Source organism: Diorhabda carinulata, chromosome 1 (genome assembly GCF_026250575.1).
Source record: "Diorhabda carinulata isolate Delta chromosome 1, icDioCari1.1, whole genome shotgun sequence".
NCBI lineage: Eukaryota > Metazoa > Arthropoda > Insecta > Coleoptera > Chrysomelidae > Diorhabda > Diorhabda carinulata.
Genome location: NC_079460.1, coordinates 24467354 through 24492169, shown reverse-complemented (window position 1 = coordinate 24492169; position 24816 = coordinate 24467354). Strand labels below are relative to the sequence as shown.

At 31.1% G+C, this 24816-nt stretch overlaps 1 protein-coding gene across 4 annotated transcripts; it reads right to left on the bottom strand.

Annotated features, from left to right (window-relative positions):
• Positions 1–735: 735 nt before the first annotated feature.
• On the bottom strand, positions 736–24732 carry LOC130895866 (prostaglandin E2 receptor EP3 subtype). Of its 4 annotated transcripts, none has more exons than XM_057803453.1 (6): positions 24068–24264; positions 19357–19599; positions 13799–14289; positions 8006–8189; positions 6506–6726; positions 736–3689 (listed from the first exon to the last, which is right to left on the bottom strand). In XM_057803453.1, exons 3-6 carry the CDS (start codon positions 14129–14131, stop codon positions 3372–3374), a joined length of 1056 nt encoding a protein of 351 aa, XP_057659436.1. In that variant the 5' UTR covers positions 14132–14289; positions 19357–19599; positions 24068–24264; the 3' UTR covers positions 736–3371. The 4 variants fall into 4 exon arrangements, with proteins under 4 accessions (XP_057659436.1, XP_057659427.1, XP_057659445.1 ...); XM_057803444.1 differs by having other exon boundaries at positions 19385–19599; XM_057803462.1 differs by lacking the exons at positions 19357–19599; positions 24068–24264 and adding an exon at positions 24677–24732.
• Between the last annotated feature and the right edge of the window lie 84 nt (positions 24733–24816).

The following is a 24816-nucleotide window of genomic DNA, read 5'->3' as shown; positions in this document are numbered from 1 at the left end:
AACCTTTATAAATTATTTTTTTATGAGGATACCCTTAAAGATATGAAAATGTTATAAAAGTGTTAAAAGTTTAACTTCATAAATATCAAATTTCTGTATTTTTTCAATAGAACCACCCGATTTTTTCTATTCTATTGCATTCAGGGGTAAAAAATAAGGTAAATTCATGTATAATTTCCTATACCCAAACCTCACAGTTATCCAGATATTAAATGTTTTCTGTAAATTTTTACAGATGCAGGTGTGGTTTGTGAAGTTAAACTTTGGACACTTTTTATACAGACCCTGTATAAAATAAATAATCTATCAACATAGATTCAAATAAGTCTGACTTTGTTAAAAGCAATCGAACAGAAATTATCTTCATATCTTCAAGGGTATCCTCGAAAAAAAAATAATTTATAAGAGTATGCAACGGTCAAATTTTTTACAAAAAAATTAATAACTCAAAAAGTTATCACACAAAAGTATACTAAAATTTCACGTAGATTTCTAAAATCTATCAAAATACAGGGTGTTCTATTTAAAATAACGAAGTAGAAGCGGAAGTCGGCCATATTTGAAAATATTTTAGTTTAAAAGATCGTATACGAAAACGTAGAAATGTTAATGATTTTACTATAAGTATTTTGTCATATAGAGATAGTTTTAACTCGTCGTGGACACCCTGTATACTCAACCCCAGTGGTGCCCTAATGTAGGGATAAAATGGTAAAGAAAAAATGAACGACGTTATTTTTGCGATAGATTTATTTAGATAAATAAAATGCATAAGGTTATCACAAAAAGTACTTCAGTCTGTTTTGAAAAAGTAAAAGATTTGAATTTAGATGTATAGAATGATTATTAATATTGAAGTATTTTCCATTCCTCGCTTCGAAATATTACGATTTATACAATACATTACATTGGGTAAACTAATTATTAAAATAGACTTGTTCTATGAAAATTTTTTTTTGATTTGATAGTTCCCCAAAAGTACATATAAATAAAAGTATTTTAAAGAGATGATAATGTCTCAGATAAAACGTAGTTATAAATCCGGGTGTACTGTTAGTTTCGGAGGCGACAACATAGGTGGTGTTAATAAAATATTTGTAAGAGTATTAGGAGGAAGTGTAGCAGTATTTGAAGTGTTTAATAATCTATTCCGACCTTTCTGACAGCATCTCATTCGACCTTCTATGTAGTTTTGTAAAACGTATACAAAAGGATCTGTTAAAAAATATATGCATAGCAAAGCATCAGCAAATTTTTCAAATGCTGTTGGTTTCGAATTTTTCGTAGTTTCTAATATTTGTGCCACTGGTACAGAAACCTGGAAGAGGAAACAGAGAAGAGGTTAGTTATAGAGAATAAAGAATAGAAAAGTGTTTTAATGAAAGTAGTGCTAGTAAATGATATGAAAATTATAATCATTTCAAGTCTACCCATTCTTCTATAAAATCTTTGTCGAAATAAACTGCAATTCCACAACGTCATCCTTATTTAAATTTCTCCTTCAATGTATGTTCAACCTTATATAACATTGTACGTAACTCTGGATTGATTTGAACTCTATTAAAAATATTTCGCGATAAACTAATATTCATAATGAAATTGAGGGAAACAATTATAACACCTAGTATAATTTAATTCGGTTTGCTTTTATTTATTGTTATCTACTTAAATTCTTAGTATTTCTCACCAAATCACATAGAATAAGTCAAAAAACTATTCTAATTATATTTCGGAAGTTTTGGAATGTACTTAATGGTTCATAAAAAAAATTAGATGCATCGTAGAGAGGCCGAAAAGTAGAATGTTAATATTTTATTCCTTGCTTTTAACTAAAATTAGCAAACATAAAATATTTATCTATATACAGGGTTTCTATAAATACAGGGTGTTTCCAAAAAGGTGATTCCATCTCTAGGATAGATAGAAAACTGAAAAAATATTTGGGGTTTGTTCGGTAGAAAATTTTCGTATCGCCATCCGTATTCAAGATGAAAGGCGTTGAAGAAAAAAAATTGCCGCAACTACAGGCAACACTTTATTGATGTTTTGGAGACTGATACATCCAATGAATTTGTTTTAATGTCTGACTCTCATAGAGGGCGCTAGTTACAGGGTTCGTAACAATTAGTGTTGAAGAAGAAGATCCCATACTGATTAGACTGGATTTTTGTGAAACGTTACTTGAATCTAAAGCCCTCAGTCCTAATTTTTTTTAACGTATCTGTTTTATCGATGGGGTCTCATTTACGTGACAAAAAATTTTCAATCCACACAAAGCTTACTAATTAATAATAATAATAATTAATAATTTTTTATTTCTCTTAAATTTGGAAAAAAACTCAATTTCGCCTTGTAGGAATGATATCTTCGAAGAGGGCGAGTTGTTTACAGAAACATTTGCATAATATTTGATACGGGTAATCACCTTCATGATTTTAGAAATACCCTGTATATATATATATATATATTGTTCATTATAAATTACCAACCCCTTATCACTGTTATGATGATTAATAAGTTATGAGGTTATATATTTCGTGAATATGCTATATATAACATACAGGGCGTCCCATAATAAATACAATGATTTACTTTTATTTCCTACATTTGCTTTGTATTGAACGTTTAAGAGACTTTTTGTTCTGTAGGCAATAATAACAATAATAAGGAATGGGTTATTCATAATTAGTATCCCCGTATATTTTATTTCAATTTATTTGGAAAAATACGTTAAATATATAAGTACATCTTATCTAAAAATGATTAAGTATATGCCATTATTAAACACTGGGATAATTAGTCCTAATCACTAAAATATTTTTATTTATTCCAAAATGTGTTATAAATATACAATATGTCTGAAAAAGTTGACAATTATTAGATGGAAAAGTTATTATTATAAATGATAAATTATAATTGCGAACAATATTTTTTCCATAGCATTAATAATAAAAAAAATTCATGTGCTGCTAACTTGTTCAGACTTTTTCTATACATTTTATTTTATATAAAAATAATTATTTCTGTCACAATCAGATTGAATACGCAAAATATTTATCACATTTAAGGAAAAAAATTGTTATGTAATTCCTAAAAATTTCTGTCGGAAATGAATTTATTTTGAAAGTGTATTTCATTTTTTTGACCTAACAAAAAATACATTATTTAAGTTTCTTTATCCAAATAATTAATAAAAATTAAAAAAAAAATTTTCACAATATTATTATTCATTTAAAATGGAAAAATTGAGAATTCTCGACATATTACGATTGTGATAGTAATAAAAAGAAAGTTTATATTCAAAACCATTTTCTAAACATTTATTCCAATACATTTGTCCCCAGTACACCATATTTTAAGAGATATAAAATTTAAGTAATCTTCATTGTTTCTAAATGTACAAATTCATCATCAGGCTTTGCAGGTTCTTTTACATCAAAGGGTATAGAAACGGACATATCAGAATTTTGCGTTTTCATAATAGAAGGTATAGAAAGATTACTGTCAGATTTTTTACTGCAACAACAATCTGCGTGCAATCGTCCTTCAAAGTATCCTTGAAGCACGTAAATGAAAGGATCTAACAGTAGATATACCGTCAATCCAGCGTCAGCTATTATAAAGAATTTTTTAAATTTATGGTCCTCGTGGTTGGTGAGTTTAAAGTACTGCGCGATCGGTACTGTCATCTGAAAAGTCAAAAGATGGCATGCTCATTATTTTTGGCATTTTATTTCATAAAATACAAATTGTGTACATACAGCTTCGGCCAATAGAAATGCATTTATGTTTGCGATTCGATGTTTTCATTGGTAAACAGTGGAGTTGATGGAGTTCACGTGGACTGACGTTTTGGACTCTTCCACAAAGAAATACGTGTCACAAATTACCTCATTTTATAGTAAAATGTGAATAAACAACATAATTGGGAAGATGCAAATAATTTCACGATGATATTGTAAAGATATTTTTGTTAGTTCAGTTACTATTTGAATAGTATTAGTACAGAGTGATTAATTGATGTTAAAACTGAATTAAAAGATTGCGGAAAATTACGAGCGATGTTATAATTATTTAATGAAGTATAATTGTCAATTGCCCTGCATTTAACTGATATCTATACTGAATTTGTTCTTTCTGTAGATCAGTACTGATACCTTTTGATTTTTATTTACATCTCAAATATTATCAGTAGATTAATGACCCGAAAAATATTTGTTAACAAATATTAAAAACACGATGATGGGCTCGTAAAATTTCTAATAATTTCTAGATATAACAGTTCTTTGGACTTTAATATTGATTAAATAAAAAATAGAGTAGGTTTCAAATGCAAGCGTAATTGATAAACAAAGTAAACTTAATCGGAATATATACTAAGTTTCTATTATTTTGTTCTGTTTTTGTTCCAGAGTCATAATTTGTAATTATTGAGATATTATTGAAAATAAAAGTTCAAAGGAGCGGTACCAGCAAGAAAAATATGTGAAATTGAAGGGGAAGATACAGCTAATAAGTAAATGGCACAGCGTTAGTGAAATCACTTTAATAGTGGATATTTTACCCTTGAGAGTCGTCCATAAGCGTGGGATATTGAGGTTTCAAGGTAATCAATAGAAAACCAACCCACGTCCAGCACTCGCTCCTTGCCCTGCCGAAAGATGATCGCGATAGATTTACCCAAACAAACCGAACATGGAAAATCAGTAGACAATGACCAAAACCTCAACACAGAGAGGTCGATTAGAGCGGAAAGTCTGGTGGAATTATGAACGAAGTCAATGCTAAACCACGTACTTCGTAAGTTAAGGGAAATAAGATCGAAGAACGGGGTGGTGCTGAACTCCTCCCACATCTACTTTTTAGTCAGATATCATAATATTTTGTGAAGAGTACTATATAACTTAGAGTTAGTGAAGAGAGTTTTGAGCTACTATGAGAGTCGTTCATTCGCAGCTCAAACAAATCTTCTTGGTAGGGTAGCTGTGAATTAACAATTTCTGTAACGACTATCTGGAGAATTTTACAAAAACGCTCACAACTACGTGTTTTGTGTCATATCCTGGTGAGACCCTTCCTGTTTTGATAAAGCAATCGTAACTACTAGATCTTATCTTGAAACTCTACAGCTATTATTCTTCCTAGCTTCCTTAAAGTAAGATTAACCAGACGAGTTCATTTTCCAGGTAGATGATGCGCTGCCCTATTGGCATAACGAAATATCTTGATTACCAAACGTTAATGTACCCGATTAATAGATCGAAAATGTACCTCCATAGTCACCTTATTGGGCGCCGTGTGCTTTCTACCTTTGGGTGTTAATGAAGGATCGTGGCTCCACTACCAACTGACGATCAGACAGAAATGCAGAGAGATACTGATTAACGTTTGGAAAGAACTCGCTTATGATAGGTATTCACATTGGACAATTGTAGGCTTTCATATAAATCTTTTTGAGTTACTTTTTTGTTTAGCGTGTTATCTCTTAGGTAAAGGAAATATAGTAAGTCCTAGAAAGATATTACAATTATCGGGCTGTAATAAAAACACCATAAAACTCCCGGAACAGATCATGTGAATATGTGAAAAGCGACAGGAAAAACAAAGCAATGTTTGTGTGAAAAAGCGACACTTTTCAATTGATTTATTAAGAAAGTTTCAAATCATAATATAAACGCCATTTAAATTACATTCAAGTATTATTTGTACGAGAGTTGCTACTTAAGTTTGGAGATATAGTAACTCTAATGTAAATATGTCAGATCGGACATTGCCATCATAAAGTTTGAAATATTTAATAGTGACCGACAGAAAACATCGAACTGATATTACAAGATCGTCATTTGACATACCCAGAGATTGAGGCATACTTGGGCATTAGTTCCATTCGTATACATTCAATATTTTATGAATATTTGGCTATCTAAATTATTTGTTCACGTTGGATATTGAATATGGTTGCGACCGTTCTACGGTCAATTCTGAATGGTACATCAGAATTTGTTTGCCAAAAAATCAGTAAAACCAATCGAAGAAGACGAATCATTCTCCACTAAGACAATACAAGTTCAAACAAAAACGTTTTTGAACTGTCAAGATATCGAATTGATGGATCATCCGACGTACAGTCATTGTATGGCTTGCAATGATTTTTCCTTATTCCTGCGGATCAAAAAAAAATTGTGAGGTTGACGTTTTTCTACACCTGAAGTAGCGTCAAATCACTTCCACATTGGTTAAAATGCATACAAAAATGTCTTGATCTTAATGAAAAACATCAAAGTCGTGTCCAATTGTAAAAATTTGTTTTTTTTGTCTATCTCAAATCTTAAGTAGTAACCCTCGTATTAATCTAAAAATCTGGTTATTGGATTATTAAAAAAATTGTACCAGATGTCTTGAAATTAATTTATCATCTAGTAGAAATTTTTAGGCATACATAGAATGAAAAAATTAGATGTTATGGTACAGTTCTCATAAAAATGATTTTGTTGTATCAACTCACCACTTGTGGAGCCCAGCAGACAACATAAATGATGCAAACAAAGGCCATCAATTTAGCAAACGCTACTTCTTCTGGAGTTTGATATCGAGCAGCTCCAACACGGCTACTTATTATAGATCTACTTATTCTTCTGACTAGAATTCGTTGTTGGGATCTAATTCTTGATAATTCGCAAATTACCGAGGTGTTGCAAAAGGCTATGCAAAAACACAAAGTAGCTCCTGAAATAAAATCAATAGATTATGTCTCAAGTTAAACTGAACAAAGAAAAAGGAATCATTGTTCTGTACAAGACATAATCTGTCTATTAGAGAATTCCTAAATTTCTCTTCAATTAGAGAGCATGGGATGAGCATTTTCTTTCATTAACTTTCGTAATTTGCATACATTTTTAGAAATAGAATTTTCTCCTTAGTTGATTGGTGAAATATTCATATATTTTTTAGGAGCTCCAAAGAAGTTTCTACATAAAAAAACCATTGTTCTTGACATTTCATCATAGCCAACACTTTCATCATTGTATCACCATCATTCTAACTCCCTTTTCAATTAACTGGTACTTTGTAAATTGTTTTTTCAGTTGGTTGTGGATAACGATTTTTTTAACCTTGAATATAAAACTATGACGGAGAATAAATTTAAATATATCGGAATTCGTTTCTTCGAGATATTTGTAAGACCTCAACACATATTCCGTAAAACATATGGAAAACCGCCATTCTCTCCCAATTATATTAAGCATTCAACTTTCTGAAGTAGTCTTTGAACTCATATATATATATATATATATATATATATATATATATATATATATATATATATATAAACCATCTGGAAAGCTTTCCTTTTTTTCCTTTATACAGCCAAATTTCATCCAAATCATATATTTGTCCACAATAACTAATCTACTATTCTCCACTTCAAACGATTATTAAGAGTCGGAAACTGAAATAGGATTATTCTAAACGAATATTAACCTCATTTTTTTTACTTTCAATCGCTTCGCACCCTAAACGAATGGAATATATCAATGATGATACCTATAAAACCTTCAGATATTTTTAATCAGTATTATGTATGTAGGAAAAATATATTTTTCCAATTTGCTAGCTCAAAACTATTTCGTTTTTTTTATTTTCCACTTAGTTATCCTGTTTAGTTTTTCCTCATCTCTATTCTTTTAACAAGTACCCAACGCAGTGTTCGTACCATCGCGACGAATCCATTTTAGGTCAAAAATCGTCAGTCGATTGGAAGACATTGGCATCGATGACTCAAGGTATTCTAGACGTATTTTATTAAAAGACGTGAAGACCGGGGATCGCTCAAATATTAAACTTAGATGGATGGATTTACCATTATTTCGTTACGTTCATATCTCCGTCGTTGTCTTTTTTTAATTTCATATCGTTAACATAAACTTCTTATATAACCTACCGAACTTTTTTATACCCTACAACACGAATTCTAATGTATTTTATTATTTATATTATTTCTTACCAAATGCAAAAAATAAATAGGCGTAAGCCTTATCCTTTGGTTCAGTAGCATATCTAAATCTTGCGCATGTTTTATTTTCGGAATTGTAGTAAATACCGAATCCAAATAGAGGCAAGTAAGTTAGAGTCACTGCAGTTATCCATAAACCGAATAGAAATTTCTTCAGTACTTGATGTGTGACCAACTAAAAATTGAATCGCAATTTATAATCGAATACAACTACTTATCTATTTTATTAAATATTTATTTTTAATGTATAGTTTTTTAATATATTTCAAGTAATTATTTATAAACAAATTAATCTAATGAGACATTATATACAGAGTGAGTTTTATGTATGGAACGCCTTAATTATCTCGGAAACTGCTTGTACGATTTTTAAAAATTTTTGTACGCAAGGGTCGGTATTTACATTGTTGTCAGATCTTTCCTTTTTTCCGGGAAAATAATGAATCTTGTTATTTCATATGATTTGTGTTTTTATAAATCTATAGAAATGCCTTAATTTCCGAGTTGTAGCTACATATACAATAGTTCCCCCTAAGTTACAATAAATATTGTACATTTAGATGGCCACGATCAAATAAACTCGTTTAATTTGAATATTCTTTAATAATTTATATCCTAACCGAAATCCCATAACAATATCAAGTGTCAGAAAATTAGTAAAAAGTTTAACGAAACTGGTGCAGTAAAATATTTATCCAAATCATGACACAGAAAACCTTCAACAACTGAAGAGAAATCTTCAAATATTTGTGTCATGTTAGAAGTAGATCCACACTTATGAAATAGAAGAATTATTAATTTTAGAAAACATACAGTTGATCCGATTACAGCATATACTCAAAATTTTGTCCGTTTACTTCAATACAACAAGCCATGCGATTTTTAAAACTTTGCAATTGTTATTTTCAGTGGGTTTGGGATCTTTGTTAAGAAATGATGAAGTCCAAAGTTGACAAAATGTTCAGTTTATTGAACAGAGTTTCAAAAGTTACCTGTCAATGTACACAAAAATCAGTATATAACTTTCACAATTTCAATAAAAATATTCAGGACTTCATATAAAAGCAACTTATTTGTTTGCTTACAATTCTTACAATTCTATGAAAGAATATTTATGAACAAAGTTTTGGCATGTGGCGACAAGATTTGAACACAAAAATAAATCTTAATTTGATACGAAATAAACATACCTTTTGAATCGTTTGACAATACTTGTTTTGATTACCAAAACTTTTGCTAAACAATCGTCGGATTGTTGCTCAATACTTAACAATTCTTGAGATTACAAATTGGGGCACGTTTTGCCTGTCGCCATTTCATTTCGCTTTTTCGCTGTCGCGTGAACATATCTAAGAGTGCTTATCGCCTGCCAACTTAACTAAATTAAAAATTAACACGAACATGGTTACCAGCTTTGACTCTATATAAAACAAAATAGTGTGAGATAAGGGTAGGTTTGGATAGGTCGGTTCAGCTGTCAATTTGATCAATTCTTAACGGCAATACATTTTGCAACATCCCTGACTGCAGAATTCTTCTTATCTCTGTGGTAATCTTATCGTTTAATTCCTGAATATTGGTTTTGGTAGGTTTTGTTTTATAAAAGAAGTTTTTTAAGTGACCCTACAGGAAATAGTCTAAAAGATTCATGTCGGGTGATTGCGTGGGCCATTCGATAAAGCCACGCCTTCCAATCCACCTTATTTAGCTATAGCCTCACCACACACGCATATTTTGGTGGAACACCATCTTGTTGTAGCCAAATATTGTCGTTTTATTGTCCAAATATTCGAACCAACTCAGGTATAATACTGTTTTCCAATAAATCTAAATACACCGGTTGATTTAAGTTGTGAAAAAAGGACCAATTATTTTGTCGTCCATGCATTCAGTTTTTCGGCATATTGGGTGTGGGATTCACGCATCCAACGAGGATTGTTACGTGCCCAGTATCCTGGTGGCCTCATCGCAAAACAAAATATCACTAAAAAAATTTAGATCGTTTTTCCATCATGAGGTCTGTAACGTTACCTAATTTGTATGGATGAAGTTTATTGTCATGTAAAATTTTCATTAGGGATTTTGCGAAATATAAAGTTCCCTGTATATTTGTCTAGTACTCAAGTATGTAGAACACATTTATTTTCAGTTTATGCAGTTTTTCTGCGTCCTTTACTGACATGAGATCTTGTTATGGGATTTCCGTAAGGATATGAATTATTAAAGATATGACACGTTTCTTGTTGACTTTTATGCCTATCACTATTCGTTATTTTTCAGATAAACGATCCATTGTGCTTTCAATAAACTTTAACGATAATAATTTATTGAAACGTCAAATTTGTTATTTATAATTAGCGAAAAATATACAGATTGATCCATTTGAAATGACAAAGTTCGTTATTTTTCCGGAAAAAGGAAAGACCTGACAACAATGGAGATACCGGCCATATTACAAGTTCCTTGCGCACAAATTTTATAAAAATCGTACAAGAAGTTTCTGAGATAATTGAGGCATTCCATACATAAAATTTACTCTGTATAATACTTCACAATAGTGAGTATAAATTTTTATTTAAAAATTTTTTCAGGTACGATATGAGTAAATAAAAATAAATATGGCATATAAAATTAACATATACGATAAATTTTTGAAATTAGTATGCTTCTTGCATTAGCCGTTAATAGATTTATTTCAAAGATATCTAATGGAAAGATGGAAAACTTGTCACTCAAGGTTTTTTATACAGAAATGGACTTGGAAAAATATATTCATCTATTTTCCCTTTCGGTATTAGTCAGGGGCGTACCTGCCGCAGTATAAAAGAAACAAGGGGCTGTCAGTAACAAAAATTCCAGAAGTTAAATAAACAAATTCCTAACGTGTAGTTTTATTTAATATTTTGAACATTTTGAAAAAAAACGAAGATAAGTAAAATAAATAAGAAGAAATTGCTCAGTGGCAATAATTATATTTGCTGCTGTCACGTTTTTGGGGCTTGATGGACAGGTTGGTTGTCACGTTGTCAAAAGTCAGAATTCTCCCTAGAATCGCTAGGTGCACGCAATAGAAACTTCATTTGCGCATGCTTTAGAGCAAGCAATATTATAAAAAATTCGTACAATGTTACCCACAACAACACTCAAACTCGGTCAAATTTTCCATACGGAAATTTTAAAACATGCAAGTTACAAATATACTTTCTTAATGAATTAAGGGCTCGACCAGATGGAGAATTTTAAATTGAACCCTTTTATTGTACAACAAAACAAAAAAATATGTTTCAAAATCGAAATTCAGTAAATTCATTTCATTAAGGAACTCACGGAATTATTACTCGTAACATTCAATAGCCTTGCATCAAGTGATAACATTTCTGACCCTTCCGGTTACAACTGAAACAGCTGAAAATTAAAAAAATATTATTGTCCTCTATGAGGCTTTCAGATTTGTCCCTATTATTTTTATAGGCCAAACATCTTGAGCAACTGAAATCATCTTCTGCTATGGATGATTTGATTAATAAATTCGCCAAAAAAAACGGCAAGTATACTGCTTATTATATTTAAATTGTTTTGCTAAATAGCTTCTAGAGGCATTTATTGTAAATAATAAGTAATATTAATTAAATACTAATTTGATAGCAAAGTTTTTGTTTCTTTGTGAAAAATTTTACCCTTCATTTGGGATTCTCTGCTGTTAGGTTGAAAGATCCCCAGCAATTTTGCTCCATTTAGGGCAAGCTACGGCCCCGAAATTCGTTTAAATGTATGAGTGGATGGTAACCAAAGTATTTCCAGATAATTTCCCACGTATAGTATCTGACGGATGTGATCTTATAAGAATTGCGTCGGAAAAAAAATAACGAGATGTTTACTTCAATCAACAATTGACCAAAGCGCTGAGAATACCTTAATAGATAAAAACAACTCAACATTTTCGATTTACTCGCCAATAATTTGAACCCCGACCCTTTCACCACTTAATTTTTCCTTAAATGTTTTCAACGTTATATTTCCGAAATGAGGGGCTTCCTTGAGTGACCCACAAGATTCCCGTTCAAATTCCATTATTTTTTCTGGGGTATCGAATTATAACGGACCTCGATGAAGACTCGGAAATGAAAATTGAGAAAATATTTATTATGTTAGAATATTTACATCAAGGTGGAGGGTACAATGAACATAATGTGGTATTACTTACGAAAGTTTTATTTTCATTGCTATTACTACCAATGATTTCGTTGATATTTTCTTCAAATAAGGAAGGTTGTTGAGAGTGCAAAACTTCGAGTCTTATTTTGAAAAGTTTATCACTCTATTTGTAATCTAAGATTTTTTTTTGATAAAACTATATAAAAACCATAAACTGTATTTACGAGGATGGTTCCAGAAGTACCTAGCATGACCTAGAGATGATGGTAGTTGCTTGAAAAATGCCACTGTATTAGTATTTGTTTGGCAACCATCAATAATGAAAGTTTTCAGTGAATTTGTAAACATGGATCATTATGTGATACAATACTTTTATTTGAAAGGCTTTAACCCAACCAATTTAAAAGCTGAATTAGATTCTATTCTGGGTGAGACTGCTCCTTGGTTATCAACAGTAGAATATTAGGCATATTATAGCAAAGTTTAGACGAGACCGTACGAAATAAGAAAATCAGCTCGAAATGGAAGACCAAATGAAGTGATGACTCCAGAAATGTTGAAGAAAAACCACTGGATGATCGTCGACTGAAACTTAGCGAGCTTACAAACATAGTAGACCTTTCAAAAAGTGCTGCATATCGCATATTAACTGAAAATTTAGATATGAGAAAGCTGTGCGCAAGATGGATCTCGCTTTTGTTCACTATGGAACAAAAACAACGACATGAAGATGTTTCCATCGAGTGTTCGGCAATGTTTCATAGAAATAAAGCAGAATTTATAACCATGGATGGAACCAAGAAAGAATCAAAACAATGGACTGAAAACGGAGAACCGGCTTCAAAGATCGTTTCATCTGCAGTTATGGCGACGCTTTTTTTGGTATTTGCGTTTGATAATTTCCATTAACTATCTTGTAAAAGGAAAAACTATCAACTGTGAATATTATTGCAACGTTTTAGCGAAGAAATCAAACATTCGGCTAAGGAGAAAATGTTGTTTTATCAAGACAATACACCAGCTCACACATCCGTTATTGCAATGGTCAAAATTAGAGAAATAAAGTTTGAATTGCTCCCTTATGAAACCTATTAGCCAGATTTAGCTCACTTTGATTATTTTCTGTTCCCAGACTTGAAAAATTGGTTCTTGGGTGAAAGATTTTCCAACAATGAAGTGGTGTGTCGGTGGTGTATAAAAAGGGTTTAGAACGTACTAAACATCGATGGGAAAAGTGTATGGAGCTAAAAGGAGATTACGTTGATAAATAAATAAAGTTTTGGAAAATAATAAGTATATTATTTTCCAAAACTCTCGTGTTTTCTTTGTTGGGCCAGGTACTTCTGCTCATACTACACTGCTCGACCCTCAAAAATGTTTCTAAGCCTTTTAAACGTGACATCCTTTCCTCATACAAAAATACATTGTGAAACTATCAACAAACGGGTTATCTCATTACAATTAACCTTTTTTATAGATTATTGTACAATTTTGAATTGTATGTCACATTTCATAATCAATTAATTTTATTGACGACACGATATTACTATAAATAAATCATAGATATCAGGTGGTTTTTCTCCTAAAATATCATTATAAAATAAACTTTCGATATGTAAAATAACTTACTTGATGATACAGGAAGGGTCGCGTGAGTGCCAACCATCTCTCAAGTGCCATAACAAAAGCTACACACCCCGAACCGAGTCCAAATGCTCTTACAACTACAAAACTAGGGCAATATATAGACGGATGTACATTTTCATAAAAAAATTTGTTGGTCAAAATAATCATTCCGATCTGAGCCATGAGATCGTTGGTAGCGAGACATCTGAGCATAAAAAGATGTTTTTTGTTTCTTCTTTTTGCTGTTTTGTGTAAAATGTAAAGGGCGGCTAAATTAGCAATGAGTCCTATGAGAAAAGCGAGTTGAATTATATACGACCACGGAGTATTAAGCATTTTGTTGTCTCTTAACAGATATCACTAAACGTTAAACTAATTCGTGACGGCGGCTGTACGGCATCTTGCTGTTAATGGCCCACTAACGATTCTACTTCGGTATCTACATGCACACTAAAGACTCCATCAAAAAGTTTGTGTAGATACAACTATAATATCTGTAAAATAAAAACAATAATAAATTGTATCATAGAACACTGATAGTATTTGATAAGAGAGGTGTTGTATATTAGGACAATAATTTTGAATAACATTATTTTTCGATCTATAAAGGGTGTCTTATAAATAAATCTTCTGTTAAACAACATCAATTTTATAGAAATCGGTTAAGCAGAATCGAACTTAGAGGCATTTTTTCATAACAAGGCTCCCCCACCTCTCATTTGGAGAGATAAACTGATACTATGAAATGAAAAATACGCAGAATTTGTTAGGTTAGGTGTCCCTTAATTCGTTTAATTTTGGAAAATTTTGCTTTTATAATTTTATATTTTGAAATACGCTCTCTAATTATGGACCTAAAATTCTGAAAATAATTTTTTAGGGCACTTTTGTTATAAATATTTTTCTCTAAAGCTGAAATATATTCCGTTCCTGAGATATGGCCGACGGCCGTTCATAGTTCATCACCCGGTATATAGATGTATGTATGTACAGGATCCTTCACGACGAGTTTTTGGTATTTCATTCTGAGGCATATCTCAGGTTTGGTCATGGCATATGGATAGTAAACATTATATTTAGATCGCATACACATCATTCCTTATTTAAACAACTTCCGCAATTGTAAATAAAAGGAATATAATATCGATAACAGATATGGAAACGTGGTAAGACATGAAATGATATACGTTCTGAACCTGCATAAAAAAATAAGAAATAATTGATTTGTTACATATTCAAGTTCTACATATTCATTGTTAAAATTACTATTAAAGCCAATATAGATGAATTATAAAAATAGGAAGATAAAAATTGTGGCGAATTGAGATTAACTTAGTGTCATCCCTCATCCACACATACACGTAGTGGCATTCAGAACGTCAAAAAAGATCTCGAATCATATATCTAAAATTAAGTATTTTTGAAGGTTTTCTTAGTGACGCTGACAATATTTATTTTTCTATAGGATTGTATACAGGACAGTATTCCAATAAATATTAAGATAAATCTAAAACTTGTTTTATATTTTGAATTTTTTATCGACTCAATCATCAATTGATAATTAGCGTTTTATACTATTTGTATCTCCAAATACAGAAATTATTATCGTTAATATGCACTGGGTGTTTCATAAACTGCAAGGTCATACACGTCTGCTTTCTATTTCCTACATAAAAACTTGTGTCGTATGAATTTGGGACTTAAAAAATATAATATAAGCCAAAACGATGTTTCAAAATTCCAAAACATAAGTATTATCGTTAAGTTTTTTAATTTCGACGAACACGTGTCCGAACATTTGTGACAACTATAAAAAGAACGTGTGTTGTAGGTATTATGTTCAAACGTCCATTGAGCGTTTTATTTTATTTTATTTTCGCCTGTTATTTCCAATGTTTCGAACGATAATGACTTAAAAAATCTGAAAACTAGTAACATTGTATTGCTTAACTGAAATAACTTTGGGGTTAACTACAAGGAAAGATCTAAATATACGGTAAATGAATAGTTATAATAGCATTTATTAACGCCATACGTATAAGGACTAGTATAAAAAAACCATTGATAAATTAGTTGCTCTTCAGTTTGCTATCAAAGAAAAATAATGTCTTCAGTAACTGTAGTGAAAAATAATGACTTGGGAAAAGTGCCAAAAAAAATATTTTTCTAATATATCATATCAGTTGATGATGATAAACTACAGTAGCTGTGGGATACGTTATATCAAAGCCTCATAAGGTCTTTACGACTGATGCAGCACTTGCATCAGGGATCATCTAGGCCAGGTCCCTCCAAAAGAACTTGTATTCGGCATCATCTGAGTCGTTTCCACTCAGGTGTTTGTACCCTGTAGCCGTGTCCTGTCCAAAGCTGGATAATGTAGAAGTTCCACTCTCCAAACTTGTTTTCGGTCCACCGCCTAAGGTCTTTTATGAGTCGTCGCGTTTAAACTATTGATGATACTCATATTGAAAAAACTACTACACTAACACTCACAATTGCACTGCCTGATGCGCATTTCAACCTTTCACCTTCGATCTCTGAAGACGATAATTCCATTATAAAATAAATAAACCAACACAAGATTAAGACAATGAGAAAGAAAAGAGAAGACGCATGAGATAATCAAAAATAAATCAGGTCTAAAGCTTTAGATACTTTGGCATGGGGCTAGCACAAAATGGAAGACTGGAACAAGATATCAATGAGAGAGCTGGAACAGCTCGAAAGCTATACAACGCAAGGAAATAAATAAATACAGACATATATAAGACAGCAGTCATACCCGCCATTTGGATTAGAAACATGGAGAATCATACAGACCAAGAAAAGCAAAATAAAAAATAGATTTTTAACAAAAATAGAGCATAAATCAATTCTAAACAAAATCGAAGAAGAATAATTTGGCAATGTCATGAGAATGCGAGAAGAACGATCAATACAGAAGATGTATAAAGCAGGGAATACAAAAAAAGACGAGGGGTAGTAAAGATTAGAAACAGCTGTGGAAAAGGGAGCTTTCGTAATGACTCAACTGAAGCGTTATATCTGAAAAGGTAGGGCATCAGGATTAAGTAGACTAAGGATTTTTTTGAAGAAAATGTTCAAGTAGAGTATTTTCGTATATTTTGTATTCCATATTTTTAATCAAAAACTGTAGTTATCGAAATGCATAATTCCAGATTAAGAGAAAAAGAAAAATTATTCAGAATGTCTCAATTGAAAAATTGATGTTGTATTTAATAGATTGTAGACCCTGTATATATTTCGTTTCAGGGAAGTATTTATATAAAACATTTTTCAATTAAAATTTTCAATTTTGTAGGTTTTCTCAATAAAAATTTTCATTATTGCCAGCAAATCAAATATTTTTATATTTCAAATTACTGGAAAAAATTGATAACAAAGAATTTATTTTGAGTTTTATTGAAGCAAAACTTTACAGATAATTTTCTTGAAAATGATAATCACGGGATTAAAAAAAATTCCATGAAATGGTATACGGATGGTACAATAACAGCAGACAGAACTGACGTAGAAACAAACACTTTGAAAGCCTGGTCATTACACCAAGTATTTTTCAAGCAGAAATATATGCAATTTCTATTTCAAATTAGAAAGGGAATATCTTAAACAGGAAATTATCTTGTCTGATAGCCAAGCAACCATTAGAGGTCTGAACTCCAATATAATAAGATCCAAACCAGTTTGGAAATGCCTGGACAAGTTAAATTAAGTAAAAAATATAAAGTTATCAACTTGTCCTACTACACAGGAATTGAAAGAAAATATAGCAGAGTTGCCAAAAATGCGGATAAATCCTTCGTAGGATCTAAACCCCTTTGTGGAATTAACTACAGGACAATAAAGGAAACCCTAACAAAGAAGGAAGATGAAAAAACATTAGGTTGAAACATAAAATACAAGATAGATTTGCTGAAATAGAGACGTATAAACGTTTCGTAGGACCTGGACCCTTTTGTGGATCAACTATAGTACAATAGAGAAGACACGAGAAAAATCTACTGGGGCTGAAACAAGCAAATATTCTACTGAGAAACTATGTATCGTGTGATTTTTTTTAGTAGTATTCATTCTAGTAGTGCAAATATTATAATAAATAATGAGTACATTTATTCACATAATTCATAAAAACCCCCCTATCTACTATCAATATCTTCTTAATTACTGGCCAATTTGATTATTAAGTGAAAAAACAAATGAAGAGACACTATGCAGTCCGGATTTGACTCATAGCAACTACTGACGTTGCTGATTGTTATGAAAAAAAAATTGAAAAATGTAAGTCAATATCAGATCGAGAGTATTTTGAATTAAATTTTGTAAATCCCGGAACATAATGATTCAAATATAAAAAGAAAAATTTTTATGCGTCACAGTCGTTTATAAATAAGGTAAATTTGATTGAATATGTAAATGATTTAGGAACTCTCCGTCCATATTAAGCAACTTTATATCTAAAAATATTATTTGTACACAAATAAAGATTAGACTGAGTAGTTAAACAGTGAATAAATTTTAATAAGTACTCTATGGTACTTTCTATGGCAACACTGTTAATAATTTGTAGTTTGTATGCCGCTCAGTATAAACACGAGTACATACCAACTTTGTATGTAAAATAAACGTTTAAATCACTTGCAAAATTTTATTGTTAAATAGCTTTATGTTTTTGCATTATGTTTCATATGAAGGAATGTTTATTCAGTCTTAAAAGGCCCTTTGGGTCATGTCAGTGTACTTGGAAGGCAAAAACATCCGCTGGCTATTGAATTTAATATGCCTCCTACAAAATACTATTGTTATTTAACCCAGAATTATTCTTGAATTGTATGTGGTGACTTCCGAAGGTGTGGTCCTTCAAAAAACCAAAATAACTTTTGTAAACACGTGAGAATTCTAGGACCAAGTGTTTAATGGTTATTAAAATTTTTCGTCTACTAAATTTTTTCGAATGATAAAAAATGTTTTTTCTGAGTCTATATGTGTATGTTTATTCGTGCTTCTCCCTAAATTCGAAAATCGATACTAGTTTATTAATGAACCCACACAATTTTTATTTCCTCAAAGAAACGTTTGACTAAAACGGAAAAAGAAATTTTACATCGTTTACTCTTAGACATATTCTTATAATTACTAACTTGCCTATAAACAAACTGGATGAAATGGAAAATCGATAGCTGACGTTAATCAGCATCTAGTTTAGTTAATTAAAATTACTCATACTTCCGTTTTTGATGAATAGATACCCCAAATATTTAACTAACCAATAATCACAATACTAAATTAGTACACAGCAATTTGCCGTACTTATACAATTAGGCATTAGGTCCAGTGGCGTATCTAAGCCTAATGGGACCTCTTCAAATACGCCAGCTCTAGGCGTCTCCACAAACAATTGAGCTCTTCTGCAAAAATTCCTCTTGACTTCAAATGCTAGACATTTGTAACTATATATCTATTTTTATGTAAATATATAACTTACTACGGCCATTTTAAATATTATTACAGATTATTTCCTGAAATTTTCATAAATTTACCTGAGCTAATACAAGTTTTCGGTCTTACATTAAGTGAAGAGCTCCACGTATCCTCAACAATTTAGTTTAATTGCAACTTGCAAGGTGCAGTTTTATGTGAATTTCTAGTGTGGTCACGGAAAATTTGGAAGCGTCGTGTAAACGCCGGGAAATTGATCCTCCAACACTAACATATAATTGTTTTGAATCATTTACTGAGAATCATTCATTTTTGGAAGCTCTGAATAATTTGAAGCCTGAAAACTGAGAAAAGACACCTGATTATTCGATTAAATAAGAAGAGATAATGCGGAACCTGGAAAATATCACTGATGAAACGATCAAACTATTCATTGGATTTGTAAGTAGCTGTTCGGAAGTTATAAGCAGGTTAATTGGGTGAAAATATATTTTCATTATACAATCTTGGTCAAAAATAAAGCACCACCCAGATTTCTAAAAATATTTTTTTAACTTCTTTTCAGTAAGTAAAAAAATAAAAACATTGCACTAAAACCAAATTTTCTTAAAAATAAAACTTTCATTCTAAACAATAACGTTCCTTTTTTTAAAACGTGTATTTCGGCCTCTGGATGTAATTCATTCTTCTGGGCATACTTTCAATTAGTTGCTGTATCACTTCTTGAGGTAAATTCTCCCATTCTTCTAATGCCGCTTGCTCAAGCTCATTTGAATTTTGAGGAGATGGATACAAAATGTCCCAGACATGCTCGATAGGATTCATTCAGGTTTAGGTAATTCAGAACATCTGCCGCAACGTGTGCCGCAAATCATCACTAATAAACGGCCCAAACGGAACGACTTGATTTTCAAGAATGTCAGTTATGTATCTTGCTGCGTTAATAGGAAGAGACATTAATTCTGTGCAGGCATCAAAACAAATTCCTCCCCAAAATATGATAGACCCTCCCTGGGAATGATACAAGACTGCGCAAATACCTCCTCGCCGCCTTCGAATTTGATTACGTCCATCTGGACCTCTTAGACTTCCAATCTAAATGTTGCCTTGCAAATCTTAATCTAGCAATACGATGCTGCCTGGTTAGCAAAAGTACCTGGAGAACTCTTCTGCTGTATAGAAGGTGTCGTCTTATTGATCTATCAGAGATATTTACATTTCGGGCTTCTCGTAAAAGGCTGTTGAGCTCGACACTTGTCATCGACCGATTTCTTAATGAATTTAATTACAAAAAACGATCATCTCGAGGAATTAAAACTGAAGGACGTCCTTGTCCAGATCTTTCAAAATCTTTGCATCAATCTGCTAATGGTTTTGTGGTGTACGCCAAACAGATTTGCCAATTCACGATAACTTTATCCCCGTCCAACTAACTCTTTCAGCATCGCGTTCATTTAACTGCCAAAATTTTTAGAAAATTTTAAAAAACCACAAAAACAGTAAGAAATTTTGCTACATTTTATCGCTAACATTTAAGATACTTTAACTTTTTGTTAGAGAAAAAAAAATAAACCCAAAAGATTAACATTTTAGGTTTTGATATTAAAATAAAGGGTGGTGCGTTATCTATGGCCACGAGTTGTATTGCATCATGTCAATTTATTAGGCATCATCAGTACAGCACTTTTCTCGTCAAGATTTAAGTAAAAAGCTGTTAACCACAAGTAATTTTTTTCTATTGAAATCGATGTCTCAATTTGACGCAGATACAGTATACCATTAGTTATATATTAAAATAAATTGTTATTAGAGAAAATTAATGATCTACAACTTATTACATAATGTTGAGAATTCAGAATCTCTGACAGTTCTTATTGTTTGGGAATGTAGAGCGAATTCACATAATTTCGAAAAGATTATGCGCCAGTGTTTTTATAAAAAACAGATATATAATAATTGTGTAGCGATTTATTTGGTAAATAACCAAAACTCCCACACGATCAAATGATGATAGTGGCTAGAAAATGATATTTCAATATAAAAAATATTTTCATTGAAACAAAATAATTTTCCAAACACTTCCATTTTTCATGTTCATTAAAAAATTACTGACGCATTGTAACTATTAAAAAAATGAAATTGCTTGGACATTAAAAAGTCAAGTAGCTAATAAGCAAACAATTTATATCGATCGAAATTTGATATTTTCTATTACAAAGTGCTAAGTGCGTTTATATTATGAGGTTTTTCAAATAGAAACTGCTACTTACTTTTAGAAAATATAATACAGGATGTATATAATTGTTTTTAGTAGTCATTAATACAGTTTGAGTTGTTGATTTAGAAAAATTATAAGGGGGACTAGTAATAATATTTTTCTATATTAAAATATTTGAACTATATTGCCATATAACTATAGTGACAAGGATTTAACTCAAGATTTTTTTTATTTGTATAAAACAATATTATATAGTTTCATGTTTTTTACATCTTTTTATACAAGTCAAAAAAATACACTGGTCTACGAAGAAAAAAAATTAATGAAGCCCTAGCATTATTCTAGGTGATTCTTATGTAAAATGACGTCCCGAATCCAAATATAACTGCTTTCTATCACCAATCATTTTAGAGGGAGCCCCACACTTCTATTTTCACCCCTTTTCGGTAATAATAATAAACTTTGGACATTGATTTAACTATTAAGTACTTGATTTTATACCCAGAGGTATAGCTGTATCCTCCTAAAAACCAACCACTTCTCTAAAAATGTCTTCTTCATCGATGTCTGCGCCTAAATTTTCAGGGAAGTAGGCCAGTGAGCGAAGGAGGTAAAGAAAAATGGTACATCCCATGGCCTTGTACGCTAACACCTTTTCCTCGACGTGAGGGACATAATCATCACTTTTGTGGTTACCCAAAAAGTTCTTACGCACGTTTTAGAATACAAGCCAAGGAGGTTTTTCTTTTTGATTTAGGTGTTCAATAAACGGTGTATAACTTAGGGACCCAATAACTACTTCCTTCATTTTAGCTTTGGTAAAACGTGAAAATTTAGTTTAAAAAAATTGAGAAGCGTCTCCTTTCTTATCCATTGCTTTCACAAATTGCTCAAACTCCAAACTTGATGTGCAAAGGTGATAAGTGAATATTTTCCTTCGGAACCAACGGATCGTGTGCTAAATTTTCTCGCCATCCACTTTGCTATACATTTTATTACCTGCTTTGCTATGTTTAATGGCCAAAGTACAAATATGTGAAAAATTAGTGAAAAATAAATAGGGAATGTCCCCTATAAACGGAGGGTGATGAGGTTACTTTATGATTTTGCAAACGCTGTCAGAAGTTAAAGAAATATGATGTAGAAATCGAAAAATTACATTAGAGATGATGGAAATCACCGAAAAAATAAAAGACATGTAGTTTAATAGAATTATTTCCAAAAGATCTGTTTTCAATAAAGGATATGCCATAGTTATTTATGATAAAGAGCATAAAAGGCGCACGAATATCATACAATATTTTATCTACGACCACGTTAAAAATACTTTTGAAGACAGAGTTAAAAACATATATTTACGACAAAATATCAGGAATATGCAATAGGAACAATTTCCCTGTAATTTTTGATTTTTTTAGTGTAACACCAATCCAAAAAATCGCCTGATGATTTCATGAATTATTTTTTTGAATTTTCCGTAAGCAGATTTTGATTTATATTGCACGCAATTTCTGTAATTTCAGGAGGAGTGCAATCAGATTCTTCTTGCATATTTGTTTGGCTTAATAATCAGTGTTCTATCAATCAAAATTTGAAAAATATTTTGCGAAATGTCGGTGATGTTTCCCATTACTTAATGACAGTACAAAATTATTACAATTACAGAAACTTTGACGTAACAAACAACAAATAATTATCTATTGTAGATGTGAATTTACATCGTCTGAAATATATCGAAAATAAATATTGTCTTGAGGTGGTTTTTTAACTAGTTACAGCTTTTAAACGACTGTTGTCTTGAGAAAAGAAGTCCTTTAAGACACGATGGCTGGAAATCTGTTTCCATAACAGAAACATAATATAGATAGTTCGAATTACAAATTGAGATTCCTAACAAAATAATACATATTCCATTATAAAACATCAATTTTTTAAGAAACTTTGAACGTTGAAACTTTAATAATATCAAGCTTAATCAACTCATAATTGATGCTATTTCAAATAAATCCTGCAAAACTTAATATTTTATGTTTATTTGTGAATTATTATTATAATAGGGATGCAGAGATATCAAGCTTTTTTGGACAGTTGTACAAAAAAACTATTTATGCTTAATAATAATTAAATTGGGGATAAAAATAATGGAAAAAAATATGAAAAATAAAATTAAAAGACGTAGAATTATTATGAAGTAGATATAGGAGAGGTGAATTAATATTTTGAACACTGGAGCTAGAAATAGTTAATGGATTGCTCCGTATATTAATTTACTTATTTTTATAATAGATTGGTATTAAAATACTAAAATTGTTCGTTCAATACTAAATTTAATCGAACGAGATTTCATTTTTTCTTAAAACAAATAATATTCAAATAAGATTCTAAAATTAATAAAAAAATTTTATCTCATTATACTTAGAATTAATAAAATAAATTACAATTAGTCACATTTTCGTTGTAGTTTCCTTATTTTTTGAATAAAAAACAGTTAAATTAAATATTTCTAACGATTTTCTCAAAATTATTAAAAATGTTTTTATAACATATATTCGTATATTATTGAAAGTAGCTTACACATAAAACATGAAACTTACTCAGAAATATGAGATGAAATAATGTATCCCCGTTTTACCCTCTGTAACACGAAAAACTTTTTGAACGTGGCTGAGATGTTCCCGCTACCACGTGATAGACCAGTATAATTCTCGCAAGCGTATATTTTCTCATTCCATGACGCGATACATCAATTATTATGGCTTATAATAAATATCCTGTCCAAATCTGACATTATGGGATAGTGTAGATCGTTGGTCTTATATTAACAATAAAATAACTATCGATTGTTAATTTCAACTGTTTTGTATTCATAACGTTTTGTAAGTCGATATTTATTTGCAATTTTGTTTTCTGGTAACATGATGATTACTTATAAGTTCTGTATTTTTATGTATTCACTATAGAAAATCGCGGACACGCATGTACTAAAAATTTTAAGGATCTGTATTCAACCGAACTACCAACCACTATCAAATTTGGCGGTAGTAAACACCTGCTCCACTAATCTGACATGTAAATTGGTCGAAGGAATTTAAGGATTCATTTAATCCCTATAGGTAAATTGGGCGCCGTGTTTTTATATCACAACCAAAAAGAAAAACTAGTGATGGACTTTTTCTTTAACTAGTTTATTATTCAATAGTTACCTTTGAATTGATACTAAGATTTTAACTTTGTATTTTCACATACGTTTCAATTTGACATTCATTTAACTTTCCAAGAAAAACATTTATGTGTTGCGGAAATTGCAACAATTCGTCGTTCTTGCAGTGGCGGACCAAGCCCG